The sequence below is a fragment of the Tubulanus polymorphus genome, chromosome 3 (assembly GCF_964204645.1).
Source record: "Tubulanus polymorphus chromosome 3, tnTubPoly1.2, whole genome shotgun sequence".
In the NCBI taxonomy this organism is placed as follows: domain Eukaryota; kingdom Metazoa; phylum Nemertea; class Palaeonemertea; order Tubulaniformes; family Tubulanidae; genus Tubulanus; species Tubulanus polymorphus.
Window position 1 is genome coordinate 10919408 of NC_134027.1, and position 21125 is coordinate 10940532.

The 21125-nt window shown below is 37.3% G+C and overlaps 1 protein-coding gene across 1 annotated transcript; it reads left to right on the forward strand.

Moving 5' to 3' along the window:
* Positions 1 to 4248: 4248 nt before the first annotated feature.
* On the forward strand, positions 4249 to 19186 carry LOC141902071 (uncharacterized). The gene is made up of 25 exons (XM_074789713.1): positions 4249 to 4408; positions 9544 to 9626; positions 10033 to 10122; positions 10324 to 10383; positions 10475 to 10555; positions 10801 to 10852; positions 11044 to 11820; positions 11920 to 12004; positions 12096 to 12670; positions 13160 to 13342; positions 13583 to 13762; positions 14103 to 14109; positions 14231 to 14485; positions 14593 to 14896; positions 15338 to 15385; positions 15481 to 15508; positions 15911 to 15946; positions 16051 to 16217; positions 16342 to 16471; positions 16570 to 16698; positions 16796 to 16908; positions 17025 to 17185; positions 17589 to 17805; positions 18252 to 18517; positions 18895 to 19186. The coding sequence occupies exons 1-25, from the start codon at positions 4249 to 4251 to the stop codon at positions 19016 to 19018; spliced, it is 4311 nt and encodes a 1436-aa protein (XP_074645814.1). The 3' UTR covers positions 19019 to 19186.
* The last annotated feature ends 1939 nt before the right edge of the window (positions 19187 to 21125 follow it).

The following is a 21125-nucleotide window of genomic DNA, read 5'->3' on the forward strand; positions in this document are numbered from 1 at the left end:
CTAGTCGACTAGTGGCCGGAACTAATAACCGAACACGCTATAGTTTGGTCATAACGTATTTCACAGTGTCGGCCATATTGGAAATGGGTCGAAACTACAGCGACCGTGCTCAATCACGTGGTCGACTATTTATTTGACGTTCGGTTTCGTTTAGTTCGACTATAGTCGACTAACTCCCATAATCAAAGTTGGCCTTGATTGTCCATAGACAAAAAGATAGAGACGACTTGAGTTAAATGATGACTTATACAATCACGACTATAATATACATGTATGTACATACATACATACATACATACATACATACATACATACATATATATATATATATATATATATATATATATATATATATATATATATATATATATATATATATATATATACATGCGTTTCTGTTTTATAACCGAGTTACTACTGTATTATTTCCATTTGCCAGTATCTGCTGCCTGGATCCTCCTTAGACAATCTTTTCCGTTCCGTTACATGGATTCGCGAAATTTTGCTCATTTTCGAGCCCCGCGTATGCACTTTCAAGCATGATGTACATAGGGAGAAGTTGGCAATTTTTTTGCGAATATGGACGGCCTTTTGTTATATATTTATATATTCGTCCAGACTTAAACACGTTCGGAACTTCATGAGGGAAATCTCAAATTGAAATACGGGAATTGATTACGTAGGTTACAAATGCCAGAAATTAGGCATTTTATGACCGTATTTTCAAAAAGCGATCACCGGGACTTCATATTAGGCTGAATTTAGAAAGGGGCTTCGGTTGCCAGGCTACAAATACGTATCTGCACAGGCGAGGGATCAAAATCGAATGTAAATGCTAGGATAAGTTCGATTGATGCTTTGAAACTGGGGCTTAGCTTTGTTTTTGGACCCCAACGACATTTACATGTTCATGTTGAGCCCCTTTAATTATTCCCAGCGTATTTACATTTATATATTACATATTTACTACGGATTTGAACTTAACGCACCAAAAAGCAGAAACCATGCACATATCTCGCAAATTCATGTAGGCCTATATCTACAGTTATCCCTGTTGTGTATATTAGTAAACCTTGCCTAACTCTGATCGGAACTGAAGTCGGGAAATGTTTACGTTTTTTTTCGCGAGTTAGCGATGTCGAGTCGGGCGACGTTTTCTGGATATCTGTTACTATTAGTCCTGAATATACTGGACACAAACTGTTAATGATAAATTATGGGCAATGATGATGATGATGTACGGAGCCAGTTTGATATAGCGCCGTTTTAACTTGCAACTCCCTGGGACCCAGTTTTAAGAATTTATAGTCTCAACTTTAAGGTAAACTGTATTGAAATGTAACTGCCGACCAAGTTCCACAGTTGTGAGTTAGAGTTAACTCTGAGTTAAAGATAGTTCATTTTCAATGAGTTAACTCCCGAGTCAAAATCTTAACTTGGAACTCTGGAACTGGGTCCCTAGATGCTAGGGTTTAAGTAAAAATTGGTCTATATGATAGAGCTCGTGTATAGTTCGATTATTTTAGGTTCTGTAATTACGATTTGATTTTATGGCGACAACCTCCTCCTCGCCGCTGCTATTTAGTACTTGTTTTTAATTAATGACACTCATAATTGGCGTTATTCTCATTTCCTCATTATTTTCGAGGCTGAGATGTTTGTAGCTGTTTTTAGTTGAAAAATAAATCATCACCCACCTTATCGATACGTAAGAATGGTTCGTTTGTTTATGTTTTTTTATTTGGATGTTTTATCAGATGTTGTTTGCTTTTGGTAGAATGAACGATAAAGCCACGACAAAATCGCAACAAAAACAAAAAAAAAAATTATTACTTATTCACTTCAGCCTCATCGGGTATGATAAATGAATGAACTGCATGTATGTACAGGGTCCACTTTCACGAAAATGTTTAAGCTTAAAACGGTTAAGTTTACATTGATTGATACATGAAGTAACCGATACCAATTACACCGAACATTTTATACGTGAAACTGAAGGATATATAAGCCCACAGCAGAAATAAACAACTTCAATAGACTTCGCTCAAGTCGGATCTTTTGGGACCGTGGTGTCCGAGTTGGGTATAATGTATATCATATATAGTGTCACAAAAACATTTCAAAAAACATCAGTTGATCGGATCCTACTCGGGCGGAGTCTACTGTTTAAACTATGGCCGTGATCACACGATCGTGTTTGGCCTGTGTCGGATTTGGCCCGGAACAACTGTTCACATGGGTGCCAAATGGGCCGGGGTTGTTTGGCCCGACCAAAAACGTCGGACCAGGCCCGAGCCAAATTTTAGCACGGGAACAATTTGGCTCGCCTGATCCTTGCCAATTGGGCCCGGGCCATATCGTATCGGTGTGATCGCGGCTATAGTGTCACAATTAATATCTCTAAAAACATCAGAGTTGATCGGATCCTACTTGGGTAGAGTCTACTGTACTTATTTGTTTAAAAAACTAAATATTAGGCTTAATTCACATATACACACAACCCCCGATATAATCCCCCACATCGGTAACTTCGGGACTTGATTTTGACAAGTTACGAGGGTCAAGTACTCTAGATGTTCCGGTCTCGGCAAAAAATCTGGCGTTAGGCGGGGAGATTTATCGGGGCCAACCATCATTCTCATTTTAGACGTTCAAAAATGCTCTTTAAATACGGAAGCGTCCTGGGGCTGGCGCAGGAAAACCCTGTTTGCCTAACCGTGAATAGTGACTTATCCGTTTTCGTTTGGCTAACCAGCTTAAAATACGAGGCCGCATGAAATCGTGGTTAGTCGAACAGCATTTTCCTGCGCCCATTTATGCCTAACCACAGTTTATTATTAACCACGGTTAGCGCTAACAATATTCCAATGCCTGCCCCTGGGACATAAGAATGAAATGTTTTTTCTGACTTAAAAAAACGATTCAGGTATTTCTTGATGATGTATAACTCGTCAGAAACTCGATTCAGAAAGTAGAATAATTTTTCCCATGAACCGACGAGCTACCATGTATCTCATCAAACAAATCTGAATCTTTTTTTATCAAAAATGATACATTCATTTCAAAGCCTGAAGATACGTATGATTTTCCGATTCATTAAAAAATGAACAATTCGTCGCTATCTTTATTTACAAGTTACACGTCGTCAATTCATAAATCGAAAATCGTACACATTTCCCTTTTTTATTCGAAAATCGAAAGAATGGCCCAAGGACGGCAGGATCTTCAAAAACTCATTGACATCAACGACAGCGGGTTATTACTATCGATGTAAATTCGTAGCTCTCGACCCTCTGCATGCAGCCATCCGTCAGAAAACGAATGTCCAATGTCCAGTAAATCTTTTCTTACAGTTGTATACTGATTGCCTTGTCTAGGTAACGTGGGGGTCTGAAATTATAAGAAGTCTTTATTTCGTACGAAAATTACAGAATTTCATACAAAAATTCCAGACTACAAGAGGAAAAAAGAGAATACAAAAAAAATCCACATTCACATGGAAAAACATTTTTACAGATCGAATAGTTTAAGGACATAGATTCAAAGCTACACGTATGATGACTGAACAGATACAGTAATAGTTGATTAGCTCTTTTATCATCTTTCGCACACATTTACCGAAAGGAATTATATCAAACAATTAGAAACCATGAAGCTATATGGTTGGGGTTTTAATTATGGCTTTTACTTTATACAAGTACCGGTACCGTGTGTGTTGGCGGTGCTAATGGTTACCCTATACTCAGTCGCTCGAGTCTAATTCGCGCTATTAGCTGTTTTAAGCGCTGAAATAGGATTTTATTGTCAATAACAATTCGACTGTTATAAAGAAGTATTTACGGGCAGTACTGCTACCTGCCTAAATACTAAAAACACCTGCTAACGACAATATTTCGGCATTGCGGCGGCATTACTTGTACTGGTTGTATATGCGCGTCTCGGCTGTCTTGTTTAGATAATGAAGTGGACAGTGAAATCACTGGTGGTATAGCGACACCAGTAGCCACGTAACCGGCGCTGTTACACCACGTTCACTGATGTTGATGTTTACCGCGTTCAATTAAGAGTATCGTTGACAGCCGAGATTTATATCCGAAACCTTGCCGTACTCGTCCTGGGATTAGCCAGCGAAGAAATGAAATCGCGGCGTAAATGACGGAATAAACGAAACCCAAATCGAATGAAAATTACGATGTTTATCGCGTGATATTTTCTTTTTCGATTCGATAGGGATTTTATCTTGTAAACATGCCCGGGTCACTACCGCCTATACAGCCGGGTTTGGGCTTATCTCGTAGCATGGACGTATCAACGAATCGTGGAGGTGCGAGCGATTCTAGCCGACCAAACAGTCGCTGTAGCTCGGCTGCAAGCACCAAATATTCCTGGCACCCGCCACCGGCAACAGGTACGTTTAAAAATCAGCACACAATCTTTTGAATAGCATACATACATATATAAACCATTTTCCTTCGATCAAACATGAGGTGTATATGGTTCGAGATGAAATTAAGATAGGTAAACGTAACAAAAAGTTTGAGTTTGTTTTTCTTTCGCTCCAGGGCCAAATCTAACCCACACCGAACTTATCGGGCACCTTTGGGATTTACGCGTGTTAGCGATAGAAAGTATTTTTCGATTGCTAAGACACTATATCCCTGTTAGGAAGTATTCCTGAACACGACTATATTAGGATATAGTCGAAACGTTGAATAAACTACTAGCTCAAGGAAATATTTTCGGACTTTATTTTTCTCCATTATCGTAGGATTCCCATAATACTAGGACGTCTTTCTCATCTCATTCATTACGCACACTTTGTCACCAGTACCGCGAATCTCCGGGGCGCAACTTATCTAAATCATTCACGTCTATACATTATGTATCAAATTATCAAATATATATATATATATATATATATATATATATATATATATATATATATATATATATATATATATATATATATATATATATATATATATATATATATATATATATATATATATATATATATATATATATATATATATATATATATATATATATATACGAGGCCCCGTAATAAATTACTTGATGTAATTAATAAATATGAAAATGCCTCCCCCGTACGCGTACATCAAATATTGATACGGGTCACGTTGTCATAGTTACATAAACAGTTCGTTTCCGCAAGTTTACAATTTAGCATCAATTCAACACTGAAAAGGATACACTAATATATCGGATGATAATTACCATATCTGAATTGAAAGTTGTGATTGAAAGCCTATAAATTATGGACTTCTATGCGAGATTTACGTTCGAGCAACTGACGGCAAATATCCAAAGACATTTCCAATTTACGACTTGACGTGAAAATTTCACATGTATAGATTAACTATCGCTAGTATTTAATGTGTATTAGAAATACACAAATAGAAACGATTACCCACGTGTTGAATGATGAACTTGAACTTAAATCTTTAATGATTTAATAATGATTTGATTTTATCATGAAAAATTCCGAATATCAGATATCATAAAGAACAATTGTGGGACCAATGGAATGTGAGACCAATGATGCCTGGGACCATTGACATTAGGCCTACCCTAACTTAACTAGAAATCTAGCGATATATAATTGGTTTATAGACCGAAGAGGGGTGGTATGAACCAACCGAAACATTTCTAGAAATTTTCAAATAAACATTTTAACTCCTCCGACAATTGTGGTATAAGATATAAAATAACATTCCTAATATGAGTGGGTATTCGAATTAATCGAAGATAGTCAGTAATAATTGATATTCAGCTATTCAAACACAAGAAGGGTTGTCGCCGCAGCAGTGCGAAGGGAATTCGTGTCGTTTTTCCTTTACACGCGAAGGAATTTCTGCAATATCGGATTTTTATTAGACATCAATGTCTCCCTGAGCTACCGCAACGGTGATCGATCGAGTGTTACCAGGGTAAGCAAGCAAAGAGTCATTTTTGTCGAGACATTAATGGAATCTTTGTCGGCTTTCGGCGGCGAGACTGCGGGGTAGTTCTCGGATATACAGGAAGTATACGCGCCGTCGTCGATTTGATGTGTTCAGATTAGAAATTGTTTGTTTTATTCGGAACTACTGAAAGGCAGTTTTAATGATTCGTGCGTTCTCCCCAGAATTGCATAAATCGCGTATACGTTATTTCTAAAACGTATTTAATTCTCCCTGATAATTGAAAACAAACGTTATGATTTCGCCGCAACAGCTTGCGGTGAACTGAACAAAAAATTCATTACATGCGATATGCTATGATTTATTTTTCAAATGAAATGCTTACAGAATTAATGAATAAACAATAATACAATAGAATATAATAATATTAGACGAAAGACTGTTTTGCAGCGACATTTAGTTTGTAGAAATGAAAGCAAAGAAAAAAAGAAAGAAAGGAAATGAAATAAGATGAAGAGAAAAGAGGACGTCATATGGATCATAATGCGACACATACTGACATCCTAATATATGAATTAATGTGCAAACAAATTTGATAAAACATATACACGTTATATATATAATAGGTTCTAAAACCAGATTATAAGAAAATCTCATAATTGTTTTGGGAATATCCATATAATATTCATAAACAATCCTCAATGACTTTCTAATCACGATGAAATTGTTTCTATGATTGACATAGCACTCTTGCAGCGAAGAGTTTTTCAATTTCATACCTATAGTAGACATCGAATTTCTATACAAAAACAGTCATCCGTCATTCTTAAACTCGGCTTCAACTTCGACCTATCATAAAATCTGAATATAGGCGACGCAGGATATAATTGTAAATGAATATAGAATTATGAATCCGTTCCGAAAGATTTGACCTGAGTAGATTAAGTACAGTACTGCACCTATGGTTTTATTATATAGATTTAATGAGATTCCTTCTTTAAGCCGTTTCATGGTTGTTTGACCGTTATTTTCACCCATGCATCCCGACTAAACATATTTGTATTACGTCTAAATATCGTATATATACATTTACATATGTTTTGTAGTGTTCTTTTTGCCTTGTCGCTGTAAATTGATTATTTGATTTAAGGTTTATTCGTGACCAGGATCAACGCGGATATCATTTCATTGTAACCACAATACAGCGCCCCTTAGTCGATTTTACATAAATCCACGACGAAATGAGACTGACAGTTTACCGATCAAACTGATCTTTTTCCGTAGCTCTTTATTTCGTTTACTAGAATCAATACGACGCGTTATTTCGTTTGTATTCGATTGCTGTCATATCATTGATTTTTAACCGAAACCCAAACTTTTATATATATTGGGTCGTATTCGACACTTGTTCAATTTACTATTATCAGAAATAACCGTAAAATACCGGTCTCCTGACAAGGGTTCTCGCTTTGAAAAGATCGTATGCATTTCGCGTATTATTTACCAAATAAAAGACCATAGAATATTTTTATGTTACACTTGTCGGGTCGTTGTATCAAATAACTGTTTTAGAATTGTCTAAAGGTCCTGCTAACTGCTCGGTCTATTTCACGCAACGACTACATATCGTCGATCGATTAATTTCGTTTTGTAGATCTATATGTATTTCGAAACGTTCAAACGCCGGAAAAATATCAAATACGTAAATCATGTAAATTGGAATTCTAAGAATGTAGTAGAGATACCCCAATTAGAAAGACTATTCAATTATAAAATTGATCACAAAACACCTTAAATTCATAGATGAATTCAGAAAAAATACATTCTATACAGTTCCACAGAGTGAGTTTGAGTTCACTCAGAGTTAAAATCAGTTCATTTTCAACGTTGTGACGCTAGAGTCAAATCTAACTCCGAAACTGGATCCATGGGTGCAAGAATCTATACTCGATATTTCATTCGGAATACGAATATCAATCTAGCATTCAATAATTCAACGACAATATTCCCCTTATATTTACAATCGCCCGTGATTATTATTTACTCATATCGCGGTATGCTGTACAATTTATATAAGGTTTAACTAATTGTCCGCGGTTAGTCCGTAGTACTTAACCACGAAATATTTGTCTTATTTGAAGTTAAGAATAACTACTGGGTTAGAACTTCAGGAGGTCTGACGATTAAAATCATTTCATTATGATTCGCATAATACATATACATGGTATTATGTTAAGTGTGCGTTGTTTGAACGGAAAGAAAATTATTTTTATTCAAACCATGGGCTTAGAGTCCAAATAACCAAATGCCATATGTATACCAATAATTCAAATACATATGTACCGACCGAATTGGAAGCAATGACATTTTAGGCTAAAAAATTGATACCTTGTTTCTTATTTCTGCTGAGCTTAAAAAAGTTGACCCGGTCGTTCGCCTATCTACACTATACATAACCTCTTTTTAATTGCGATCAAGCTAACAATAACAGACCCGGCAGCTGTAGAAAAGAACTGATTAAAAGTTTTATTGCCGTTCACGAAATGACCCGGCCGATTAGAAGAAACATGGTATCATTTCGTTTTAGCCTTAGCGTTGTTTATGTAAAAAAATCTAATCCACCACGATTGTAATTACATAATGCTTTTAGCTATTGAACTATTTTTGGTAGGGAATCTTTTATACGGCGATACAAAGTGTCAGCAGGTGTCTTGTTATTAGAAAATTTATGTTCGGAGACCCCCGACTCTGGCATTCCCCATTAGACCTCAAAGGCTATAGGTAATTACCTCAATAAAGTATTCACTATACGGCCAAAAAAGATCTTTTATCGCTTTATACTTATTCGTATCATTTCGCTTTTGTTTTCTTCGTTGATATCTATTGCGACAGATGCCATTAACTACGATTCAATCTATGATACCCGAAATGATAGGTGTTCCACGGTTGTGATTTTATGAGTTATGAATATAGCGCGTTTCGAAAAAATTGACTTGAGAATTTTATCTTAGTTCAGCACTGTGAAACCCTGTTCCCAGGTTATTAAACTTGACTTTAATGATAGTTAAAATTGATAGCCCCTTTTTGATTTAACCCAATGACATGATTTAACCAACAACTGGATGATTTAGGATGGCAGAATTCTAAATGAGCTTCTCAAAACCCAGCAGTGTAAATTTAGGTCTACTATTACTATTTCGTATAAGATTTAACAGGCCATCTTAGAATTCGCATTCAACTTGGATGTTGTCGAAATATCTCCTTGATTCTTCCAATCTGATTCATTAAATTAGGCAGACAAAAATGGATCAAACTCGTCAGTCGCCCGCCAGTTCAGGCTGTATAGAATGTTTGTTCACCCGAACCAAAATTTCCAATTTACTATGATTTAGACTTTAAAAAATTCTGGTAATTAAGCCTTCTGTGTTTTGTACCCACACTCCGATTTCTACATCGACTCTTTATTTCCGCCAGGCGTTGGGACTTTGTCAGTGACACACCGTGTATGTGAATAAGAGATTGAAATACTTAATGCAAATGATGCATGGGTTTAAAAAAAAATAAACTCGTCAATATCGAAATCAAAAAGGTGATAACTGAAATATCTGTCTTTTCACAGAGAAAGGTTTCTATGCGATTAGTAAAGGCCGAAGTTCAGGTGGTAAAGTGGTCAAACTGCCTTCGATAAACAGACCGAATGGAGTAAGTATATTTTCAGCTGCTGAATTATATTGAATTTATTGATGAATTCAATGAATTATTCATTGTTCAAAAGATAGTAGAATAGCCTGTGCAATCTGACGTGTAGAATATATACCTTGGAGTAACCATTTCTCCAAGTATAAACTAACTTTAAAACCCACTACGTATAAATTTAAGAAGATTAAAAGCGAATTTCATTTATCAAATAAACATGCAGAAAATGTAGTAGATATGATATAGATCATAGACACAATTGATACCAATGCAGGGTTTAGGCCAAATTATTTTAACTGCGAACCCAAAGATCCACATGAATACTGTGTGTACATCATGAGTGTCTTAAATAAGATGATAGAAAAGTTTTGTGATATTACCTTACTTCGATGGTTAACCTATTTATTTCCAGAGACCATTAAGCGGTCGATCCAGGAGTGGGGTGTCGTTGCATACTCCTAGGGGCAAACGATGGCGAACACTGGAAGGCTTCGTTCAAAGGGTATGTCGTATAATACGTTTACAATTCTATTTTCAGAAAAATCCCTTTTATTTCAGATATGATCATATTTCATCTAAACAAGAATTATTGGTTAAAGAGAATTAATTCCGATTAATTAATTAATTTCATTAATGATATAATTACTATTTATTCCATACAGAAATTTTCTGAAAAAAATTGATTTTCTTAATTGATTTACAGTCAGCTGACGAAGATTGTTTGAAATGTATGTTGAAAATGCCACATAAGAAATGTGAAGGGGTATGTATGTATTTACATGTACCATAGATCTACAATGATCCAAGTATGATTTTTTATGAATAATCGTTTATTTCGTGCGTTTTTTGTGTAGCATAAATACATCCGAGTTGGCGGAGGATATCGCCACAGTTATTTGTTTGTTAGAGCCATGCTGGAAGAAATCGAATTCCAGGTATGCCATAAAATTGCTTTTATCAAATCTAATCAGCAATTGATAAGAATCGTATTTTCCTTCATCAAATTTCCGATACAGACACTGATTCATCCATGAACCCGTTTTAGAGTCCATGTTTCAACCATGGACGTAAAATCTAGTTTATGTATCCATGATTCAACTAATCGATATGAATATGTTACATTTCCCGAGTATAGAGATTGATATAGCTTTTTTTTCCATCTTACCTTCGTTGTGTTTAGCGTCAGCAAGAATTGATACGTCAAGCTAGACTGGAAGCTATTCAAGAAAAATGTTAGTGTTGATTGATGAAACATTCATAAAAAATTGAATTATAAAATATTGAAAAAAAAATCATTTTTTCGTACTTACTCGTAGAAAAATTGAAAAGAAAGTTAAAAATTGAAAATTACAGAATGATCATTCTAAGATTTATATCTGGAAGAAACTTTTGTATCTCACGTGTCTTCTGTACATGTTTTCAGCTGTGAGGGCAATCAAAACGTACATCCGTACAAAAAGTGGCCGTCTTATAGAAAAGATCATATTCATGAACGAAGAGGATTATCAAGCTTTCCTAAAAGCTCAAGCAGAAGGCAAAGATCCCTCGGAGTTCATAAAAAAATACCTGTCCAAAGAAGAAGCTGACAATCTAGAATCGTTCGAAAAAGAAGAACAAAAAGCGATCAAAACATACATCCGAACGAAAAGCGGTCGTTTAATAGAAAAGTTAGTTTACGTTTCGAAAAGCGAATACGAAGCGATGAAACGCGGAGATATAGACGCTAAGGATTTGTTGAAGAAGTACATACAAGTCAAAGACGGCGAAACGATCGAAGGTTGGGGCGAGGCTAAGATGCGAACGATAACCACGACCGTGCGCACGAAAAGTGGACGTCTGGTGACGAAAACGATTCAGATCTCGGAAGAAGATTACCAAGCAATGATGAAAGGCGGCAAGGACGTGAACGATATTCTGCGAAAATACGGCGCCATCGCCGAAGGAGAAACGCTGGAAGGATGGGAACCGGTCAAACCGGCCGGAATGAAAGTCGTCAAAACGTACATACGAACAAAAAGTGGACGATTGATCGAAAAAACGATTCTGATGACCGAAGAGGAATATAAAGCGTTTCAGGAGAGCGGGGGAGATGTGAATTTCTTGAAGAAGTTTTTGAAATTGAACGATGGCGAAGTAATAGAAGACTGGGAAAAAGCATCAACGGTGTACTCAGTTTCCGACGACGAACAGGCTCGGAATGGTAAGATTCAAATCATTCGTTTTTGCGCAGAAAGAGACAAATTGGACAATTCTTATTACCGTTCGTTTCGACTATTTCTGAATTTGATTTTTTATTCAGCCAAACCAGGACAGCGATTCACTGACAAAGACGGCAATGTATATGAATACGTTGTGGATCCAATAACAGGAAAGAAATATAAAAAGTAGGAAAAACCAAATGCTTATAAATATATGTATGTATATAATTCTCGTAACAAGAACTAATCAGAATGGGGGACTGATGATTTGTTTTAGGAAAATTGGAAAGGATCCGAATTTCAAACCAAGGAAAGCGTCTATAGACGAGGCGGCGTATCGTCGAAAAAAGCAAGGCAAGCGTGACGCGAATAGTGCCGGGAGCGAGTACAGTTACCGAAGCGTAGTGAGTGCCGGAGGTACACGCCGCGTTATGAGACGCAGAAGAAGAGAAGACGGAACTTACAGCGCCGAACATTCTTATCATAGCAGTCAAGATGAGGAAGGCGACGCCCGACGCCGGCGACGACGACGCGAGAGAAAGCACGGCGCTAACAGCGCTCATAGTTACTACAGCGTGGTTAGCGAAGGCGGAACTCGACACGTCCGCCGTCGTCGCAGACGAGCTGATGGTACTTACAGTCGCAGCGAATCGTACCACAGCACGGAAAGTATCGAAATCAGGGAGAAAAAGAAGAAAAAAGCTCGGCGACCTCACGGCAGCGGTAGCGAGCATAGTTACTACAGCGAAGTTAGCGAAGGCGGTACCCATCATAGAAAACGAAGAAAGCGTATTCGCGATAAAGATGGTAACGTTATTGGTTATGGAAAAATTGAAGATTATTCTTCAAGTGGTAAGTGATCCATGATCGTTGTATTTAAATTTCAAAATTAGCTTTCGAAACTTTTTCTTTATGATTGAATCGCTCCTTTCAAACTCCGTATGTACTTAACGTACGTAGTGATGATTTCATCTAGTACCTTTAAAGAAGCGCTCATACCGAATCAAAATACAATAAAATTTAGAGAAGTCTCACGATTTGGAAATAAAGAAAATATCTTTGAAGAATTAATAGATGTATACTAGCACCAATTCTTGTATTCCACCTGATGATGGATACTAGTATGCAGCAGTTTCTATGATGTCTTCAAAAATAATTTCTAAATATTTCAGTTATGAGACTCTAATACCATTCTCATGCTCAAACCTAAACCTAAATCTCATCTCAATTTCTACTCTGTCAAATCCATTTGTCAATCTTGGACTAGTAAGCCTCAGGACTTTTACTCTGAGAAAAATTAGAAAAATCTTTCGAACTATTTATATTTGTTCGCAACGACAGAGGATGAAAACGGTAACAAAAAGAAAAAGAAAGGACGTAGAGTTCACGGTAGTGACAGCGAGCATAGTTACTTCAGCGAAGTTAGCGAAGGTGGCACCCATTACAGAAAGCGCAGGAAGCGCATCCGCGATAAAGATGGTAATATCATTGGTTATGGAAAAGTTCAGGAATATTCTTCAAGTGGTATGTTTCATTTACTTCTCTGATCTATCTTTTTTCTTTTCTCTTTTTATATAAGTAGATCGTAGATATGTCAGCTGTTCTGCATTCTCTTTTGGAGATCCAAAGCAAATGGCACTCAGGCGCCATAAATTTAATTCTTTATTCTACTATATGCCATCTTTGTAGTCTGATTGTAAGTGTAATGCTCAGAGGTCACACAAATATGAACATACACGTATTGCTTCGTTTCATGTTTTACAGAAGAAGGCGATGGAAAGAAAAAGAAACGCGGAAAGAAACATCACGGAAGTGACAGCGATTATAGCTATTTCAGTGAAGTCAGCGAAGGAGGAACCAGAACCAAAAAACGTAGATTACGAATAAGGGACAAGGATGGCAAAGTGATCGGCCACGGAGGCGTCGAGGAATATTCTTCATCAGGTGTGGATATAGTTGTAATTAAGAATAACTCGTTGTTACTCTGATGATTATTACAATATTAGTAATCCATCATATATCTTACGATCAGTAGTTAGCCGTGTTAACCTGGTATCAAAGCAATAAACGTTGGTCACTATCCCTGTGACTATTATTGTTTCTCCAACACAGACTTTATTCGTACCTGATAAAGCAACTATATGCACTAGTAGCGAATTTTCTCATAGGCCCTACTAGCTAATAAATCAGTTAACCTACACACAGTTCTACCTGCTTTTGCGTTTATAAAAAGTTTTTAAAGCTATCATATCTATTTCTTTTTCATATTCCTGATTTCTAAAAGATTCTGAGTAAGTAAACTTTCATGAGTTCATTTTTCTAAATGGAGAAATAAAGAGCTTACGGGTCATACAACAAGTTGATAAGTTTAATCAAATAAGTTTTCAAATTTTGAAATCGTGTTGTTTACAGCTCTTATATGACAATCGATGACGGCAAAGGTGGTAAAATCCGCGTGAAGAAACCTGGCAAAAAATACAAGCCGGTTTTCAGCGGAAGCGACGCCACGACGGATTCGGACATCGTGGCCGAACGCCTGAAGAACATGACCGAGGAGGAGCGTGAAAAGTATCTGGCCGAGCGGGAAGAACGCCGAAAAGCGCGTGAGTCGAAACGGCGCGAGAAATACGGAGATAAATACGAAGAAATGATGGAACAACATAAAAAGTAAGTAGGATGATTCTTGTAGTACTGGTACATCTATTAGAGTATATATCATGTACGCGGATGAAATAGATAGATGAGATAAATATTTAACTGAAATGAATAAATAGGCAAAAGGAGGAGCAGAAGATACGTAAGAAGTGGATCCAGGAGCAAGAGGAAGCCAAAGCTAAAGCGCAAAGTATGGTATCGTACGAGAAGAATAAAGGACGCGATAAAGACGACGGAAAAACGGATAGCAGAGAAATAGGTTTAGCGCACGAAGATTGGGGTACTAAAAAGAAAGGCGGTAAGAAAGGCAAAGATGGACACGAAGCGGACGATGAAAGCGAAGGCGATAGTCAGGTTACTGGTAAAAAGAAGAAAGGAGGAAGAAAAGGAAGTTCGAGCAGTTTCAGTGGCGAAAGTGTTTACGTGAGTATTTGGAGATAAGCCACGCGTTGTCACGGAGAACAGATAATAGCTTTTAAACCCACTATGTACAGAATTTAAGAGATTGAAAAACTAATTTTATTTTTTTCAAGAATTAAATTCAAAATACACGATGTTTCGAACTCTCTCTAGAGATCTTAGTCAGGTGTGAGGGAATAACTGAGAAATGAGGGGTATATACACCGAGAACAAGTTAATTGGGCAAATTTTGGAGTGTGAATATCTCATTCAAGAGAATTACCCAACTTACTTGTTCTCCCCTGTTATATGCCCCTCATTTCTAGTTTAAAGTGGTTATATTTTGTAAGGGTTTTAAAGTTATTGATTGTAAATTTTTCTGATTGATATGTTTGATGAAAGGCTCTAGTGATTTAAATCATCAGTCACTGATATTTGAATATTTTCGTGATTTTCATGCCATAGTCTCGTGATGCAGATGGTAACCTCATAAAGAAGAAAATAAAAAGAAAGGTATAATATTTGTTGAATTTCAGATGGCTCAATTGCCGTAAAAGTAACCATTCTTACAGATTAAGATAATTTTCTTTTACATCCTTTTATTTCAGGGAGGCAAGACTTATGAATATATCTACGGTGGGTTTTATATCCTGTTTTTCATTGTCAAATATTAATTTCTTCGAGTGAATACTCTATTTCAACGGTATAATTATTCTAAGACCCTGATCAACAGGTTGTTGAAACGTCGCGACCTTGTTTCATATCGGTACTGTTTTGTACGAAAGATAATCAATAATTAATTACTCATTTCCGTATGAAATATATTTCTTCGTGTTGCTTGAGAATATTTCTGTCCCGGTCGAGAAAATGGGAAAGAAACGAAGTTCAAAAGCAACCGCGAAACGAACGGTTAATTCTCGAAAACTCTCGGGTAGCCATGATCGGCACTTTGTGCACGAGGAAAGGTTTAAAGATGGCGGTACGTATAATCTTAATGCATGCGTTTTGAAGTTTTCTTTTCTTCATTTTTGCTTGAAGATGAAAAAGGTAATCTGATCAAGAAAGTTTTGAAAGGTAAGATTGCTGCGCGGTATTCCTGATATCTGAGACCAAAACAATGTCATCTCAGAATAATTTCACAACCACAGGAATTCATTCTATACCTATTCCATACACAGCTGAAGAGAGCGATGACGGAGATTATTTCGAGATCGGAGAGGATGGGAAACTGCGACTTAAGAAGGGCAAAAAGAGAATCGATTTAACGAAACTAACAGACGATCAACTCAGAGCTTTGGGCATTGATCCCACTTTATCAAAAAGCGAAATCAAGAGATTACTAATGGTACGTATGAATGAGTCTAACTATACTCCCGTATTATCATATAACGTCGTTCCTTGTATTTGCTTCGATTTTTCGTATCATTCCTCGATGTTAGATTTATATATGATTTTTTCACGCTATGCAGGAAAAGTTCGGGGATCAAATTGAAATCGTTGATCGTGGCAAGAAGATCGGAATGAAGACGTTGGCCGATTACGGAAGTGATGTAGGCACAGATGAGTTAGCTGACGATTCTGACTTCGATGTATCAACCCGTAAGCTTCTCATTCATAAGGCTGCTACGTAGATTTTGTGAGAAGAAAATCTGAACATTTTACTGAACATTTGAACATCTGAACATTTTACTTTTCAGTGAAGGGAGTGCGAAGGGTGAACGTGAAAATGAGACGAGGCGGGCAACAATTATGGGACCATTTAAAACGCGTTTTAGAACAATCGAAGATGAAAGACGACGAGTATGCGAAAGATTTAGACGAGCAAGGTTGATATTTGATATTTTCTTCAAAAGCGCAGATAGCACGTGAATAATTTCTGAGAAATATATACAAATACTTTTCATTGATCAATTTACATTTCAGGGGAGATTGACTTTTTAAATCATTACCGTCTAGTCGACCCGAATAAAGTTGAAATGTATGCCAAAGCATTCGTTTGTGAAGACGAGGATTTCGACTGTGCGTTAAACTACCGGGTAAGATTTTCCTGTCAAATCGTTCATGCTGCAAAATGCATTTGTTCATCAGAAAAATATACTTGACTTAGTTCAGCGTTTTTAAACTACTCGTATTTCCCGTCACATTCTTGCAGGAAATGAAGACCAGTTTAGAAGGCGTTCCGACCATTCAGCATTTGACTCGCAAACAGATGGACTACGTTCTAGGAGTGCTGAAAATAAACGATTCGAAACAAGTAACGTTTAAAATGTTTGCAGTGGCTGTAGCATTAGGCGAACGGATAACGCAAATGGAGTAAGTATAGAACTTTTCAAGAGCGAGCCCAAACCTAGCCAAAAGGGCGATTATGCGCGTAGATATGACAATAAGTAAATTCCATAGCGTGTGAGTGTCCGTTTTATTCAAAACAGCACTTAGTTTTCTAAATTCAATTTCCGTAGATCTGCTGTCAAAAATGGCAGATTGGAAGATTTTCTCGAAACTACACACCCTTCCCCCGGCTAGGGGTAGATAGATTTAGGGGTTAAGATCGTAATAAGACAATATTCCTTGTTGCACCCATTCTCCTCCTCCCTGTGGTGCGGAAAGAGGTAGTGACTAGAAAAGAATCACGGCCGTTATCAAGCCCACCGTATAACCATTTTATTATTTCTGATTTCTGATGATCTTGATGATGGAATATCGTGTATAATTTCAGTTCGTACTGTAAACATTTGATAGAAATCGCAAATCTAATGGATATAGAACGTAAGGTCGACTTGTATAAAGCGATGTTTTACTGCAACCAGTCATCTGATCGGGATGCGAACTTTATCACCTCGGAATCACTTCGGATCGAACTGATGGCCGGAGGACTGAGCTGGAAACAACAGGAATACATCATGGACAAAATGCAACCTAATAATTTTAGAGAGGTGTTTATCATTAGACATTTGCCAATAATTTTAACCATACTGGCCACGCGAAAAGTGATCAAACAATTGTTTTTTTTTGTTTTACGTTTTTACAATGCTATGCATACGAAATTGTTCAAAATACTAATAGAAGCAGGTTAGTTGTTTTGATATCATAATTTGGCTGAGTTAGGTCTCACGCGCATGGATAGAATGCAACCTGATCATCGAAAATTTCCATTCCAAGACCATGCCAATACTAGCCACGCGAAAAGTTACTAAATTTCTAAGTTCTTACAATGCTATGCATACATGCTATACGTATTCGAAATGCTCGTAGAAGCATAATATGGTTAAACTGTGGTTGGTTGTTTTGATATTATAACTTGGCTGATTAAGGTCCCACAACCAGATCGGGAGTCAAAAACCTAATCATGATTCGTACGTACCATGTTTTCTGCTTTTAGATATCATTTCTGGATTATATGGCTTACATTCCGTTATTCTTGTCAATGCACGAGAACATTTGCGACAATCCGTTAGATATGTCCGACAAAAAATACCAACCTCCGCCCAGAAAACTATCGATCCAAAGAGACATGAATCCGCTCGGATACCATCTCAAGAACAATACGCCGTTCGTGATGCGCAGGAAAGCAAACGAATTGTTGGAAAGTAAAACGATGATAAACGTCGGAGACGAAGAAAGACAAATGTTGGAAAAGTTTTCCAAGTAAGACCACTAGAAAACATTCATAATCCTTTAAAATGAACGGAATCTAAAGCGAGTTCCTTCTTACTAGTCAGAATTCCTTATACACAGGAAGAAGTCACCTGTAGGCTAAAAAGTTGATACCTTGTTTCTCATTTCTGCTGAGCTTAAAAGTTGACCCGGCTGGTCACCTATCTGCCCTGTACATCACTTTTTTTTTAAATCGTGATCAAGCTACAATGACAGACCCGGCTGCTATAGAAACTATAGGAACTGATTGCAAATTTTATTGCAATTCACAAAATTACTCTGCCGATTTGGAGAAACAAGGTATCATTTGTCTAGCCTTATCTGTTTCTGCTTATTATTTTATGACGTAAGATACTTGTTTCTTGCAGAATGCCGAGTTTTATCGCTATGGAAGGGACTCCTTCTTCGCCGTCTAAACCAGGGGCAGGTGGCAAAGCGGCAAATCCACTGGACGACTGGAGTAAAACGAATATTTTCGCGGACGATGATTGAATTTTCTATAGCTGGTGCTGTAGCTTCGGGGCTTCCATGTCATTGCTTTAAGCTTTCAAACTCTAAAAAGAATGTCTGCTAATTTTCATTGTTGATATTTGCAGTCCACAAAGCGAACCAAAAGATCATACCTATAGATGCGTTGAATTTTGTATAGATTTATAGATTGATTGAAAGCCATTACTGTTGAAAATAATGTTTTGTATTTATGATCTGCCGACTGTGATATTGATCGTATGTGTAATTAATGAGTTTTTAATTGTTGAAAAATGTAAAATAATAAAGATGAGTGTGTCACATCGTATTGCTTGTTTGAATGTTTTTTTTGGTGTGTTTTGGGGACACCCAGCTGCTACTGCTAAGTCGATCTAGGCATTTTGATTGAGCAAGATTTCGTGACTGGATATCTTGCACTACTGTGAATAACGGGTGAGGAATGGCCGCCGAGGCATATATGACTAGGGCATAAAAACAGATTGTTTCCGACCGTCTATCGGTCAGGTCTAAATTAGTAACTATCAGCGATGCTCAAATGGGAAATCACTGCACCGGCCGAGATTATCCAAAACAATTCGCGTTGGTCGTCAAGCCATAGAACACAGAGGCCCCGGTGGGGGATCAAAAAGCCAAAATATTTTGCTACCTCATGCTTCTCAGCACATAAAATTTTTAATTTTTGGGGAGAGGAGGACCCCAAAACCACCCCACCAACAACAAAGTTCACATTAGCCCGCGTGAACCCAGAACCCTTTTCATCAATGTGAGAATTAGCTGCACCCGCCCTCTTCGAATCTCGGGGTAACGGCCCAGCGCAGCCCGGGTACACGAATTCTGTAGAACAAATAATCCCTGGATCCTGCACGACTAAGCTGCGTATAATCACGGCGGATTCAAGGTACATCACACGACTTACGTGAGACACTCAAAAAATCTGTAATTCCCAGCCCAGCCCGGGTACACGAATTCTGTAGAACAAATAATCCCTGGATCCTGCACGACTAAGCTGCGTATAATCACGGCGGATTCAAGGTACATCACACGACTTACGTGAGACACTCAAAAAATCTGAAATTCCCTTCTTGGAAAGGCAGAAAAAAAATCGAAATGAATTTGGAGACATTTTCCAGAATCGTATTTCGAATGTCCAATCGTACGAATTCAAAGGGCAGCCTGAAAGTGAGAAAAGGGCATCGAAGCGTAGCGAATAGAATATGTTGAATACATCGGAATTGAGGAGTATCAATTCAAAGTAGGCTAAGAATAGTTCAATACCCCTTAAAATTGCCCATGTTCCTTGAAGGACACTTAAAAAAATTATGCCCATAGGTAGATTTTCAAATTAGATTAAGGCAATTTGCTGTCCACGTGAAAAAGGAAATATTGAATTTATTTCTGTAAATGGGCAAAATTGGGCATCTGTTTTAGCTACGTTTTTAAGCTAAGTTTTTAATGTGCCCTTTTCTATCTACGGGCGTGTTAAAAGGATAATTAGAAAAAAAAGTAAAATGTAAATGACGCTACAGTCCAAAAACAAAAATGGTTGAAAATGATTAGGCCTAGGTAGGGTCTGAAACACGGCCCCGGCCCCGGCCGCGGCCACACGTCTGAAACACGGTCCCGGCCGCACACGTCTTAAACACGGCCGCGGCCGCTCTTTGTTTTCATTTAAATGGTCAAATGATAGAAAAAAAAGATTTTCTACTATCTATCAAAAGTCCAAATATAGACTATTTCAACTTTGAACGGTTTAAGCTTCAATCGACTCTGTCATTTTGCCCCTAACCAGATATGCTATGATTTTCAGAAACTGGACAAACAAACAATAGTGTTCATTTTTTCCCACAATGATCAACTAGTGATCAATACATAATATTCAACAACAAAAGAAAAAACAGGCAACAAAACATACTCTCACCCAAATTAGAACCACCAGTCGAAGGAGGTAAATAACTCAGTTTCCCCAAAGTAAATTATCCATACGAGCTTTTCGGGTATTGTGTGGGTGATACATTAAAGGTAGAAAAGTTGATAATGTTGGCACAAAGTAATGCACTCTCAATGCAGGTCTTTACTTAACCTAAGAACCAAAAAAAAGCCTAAGGCCCCT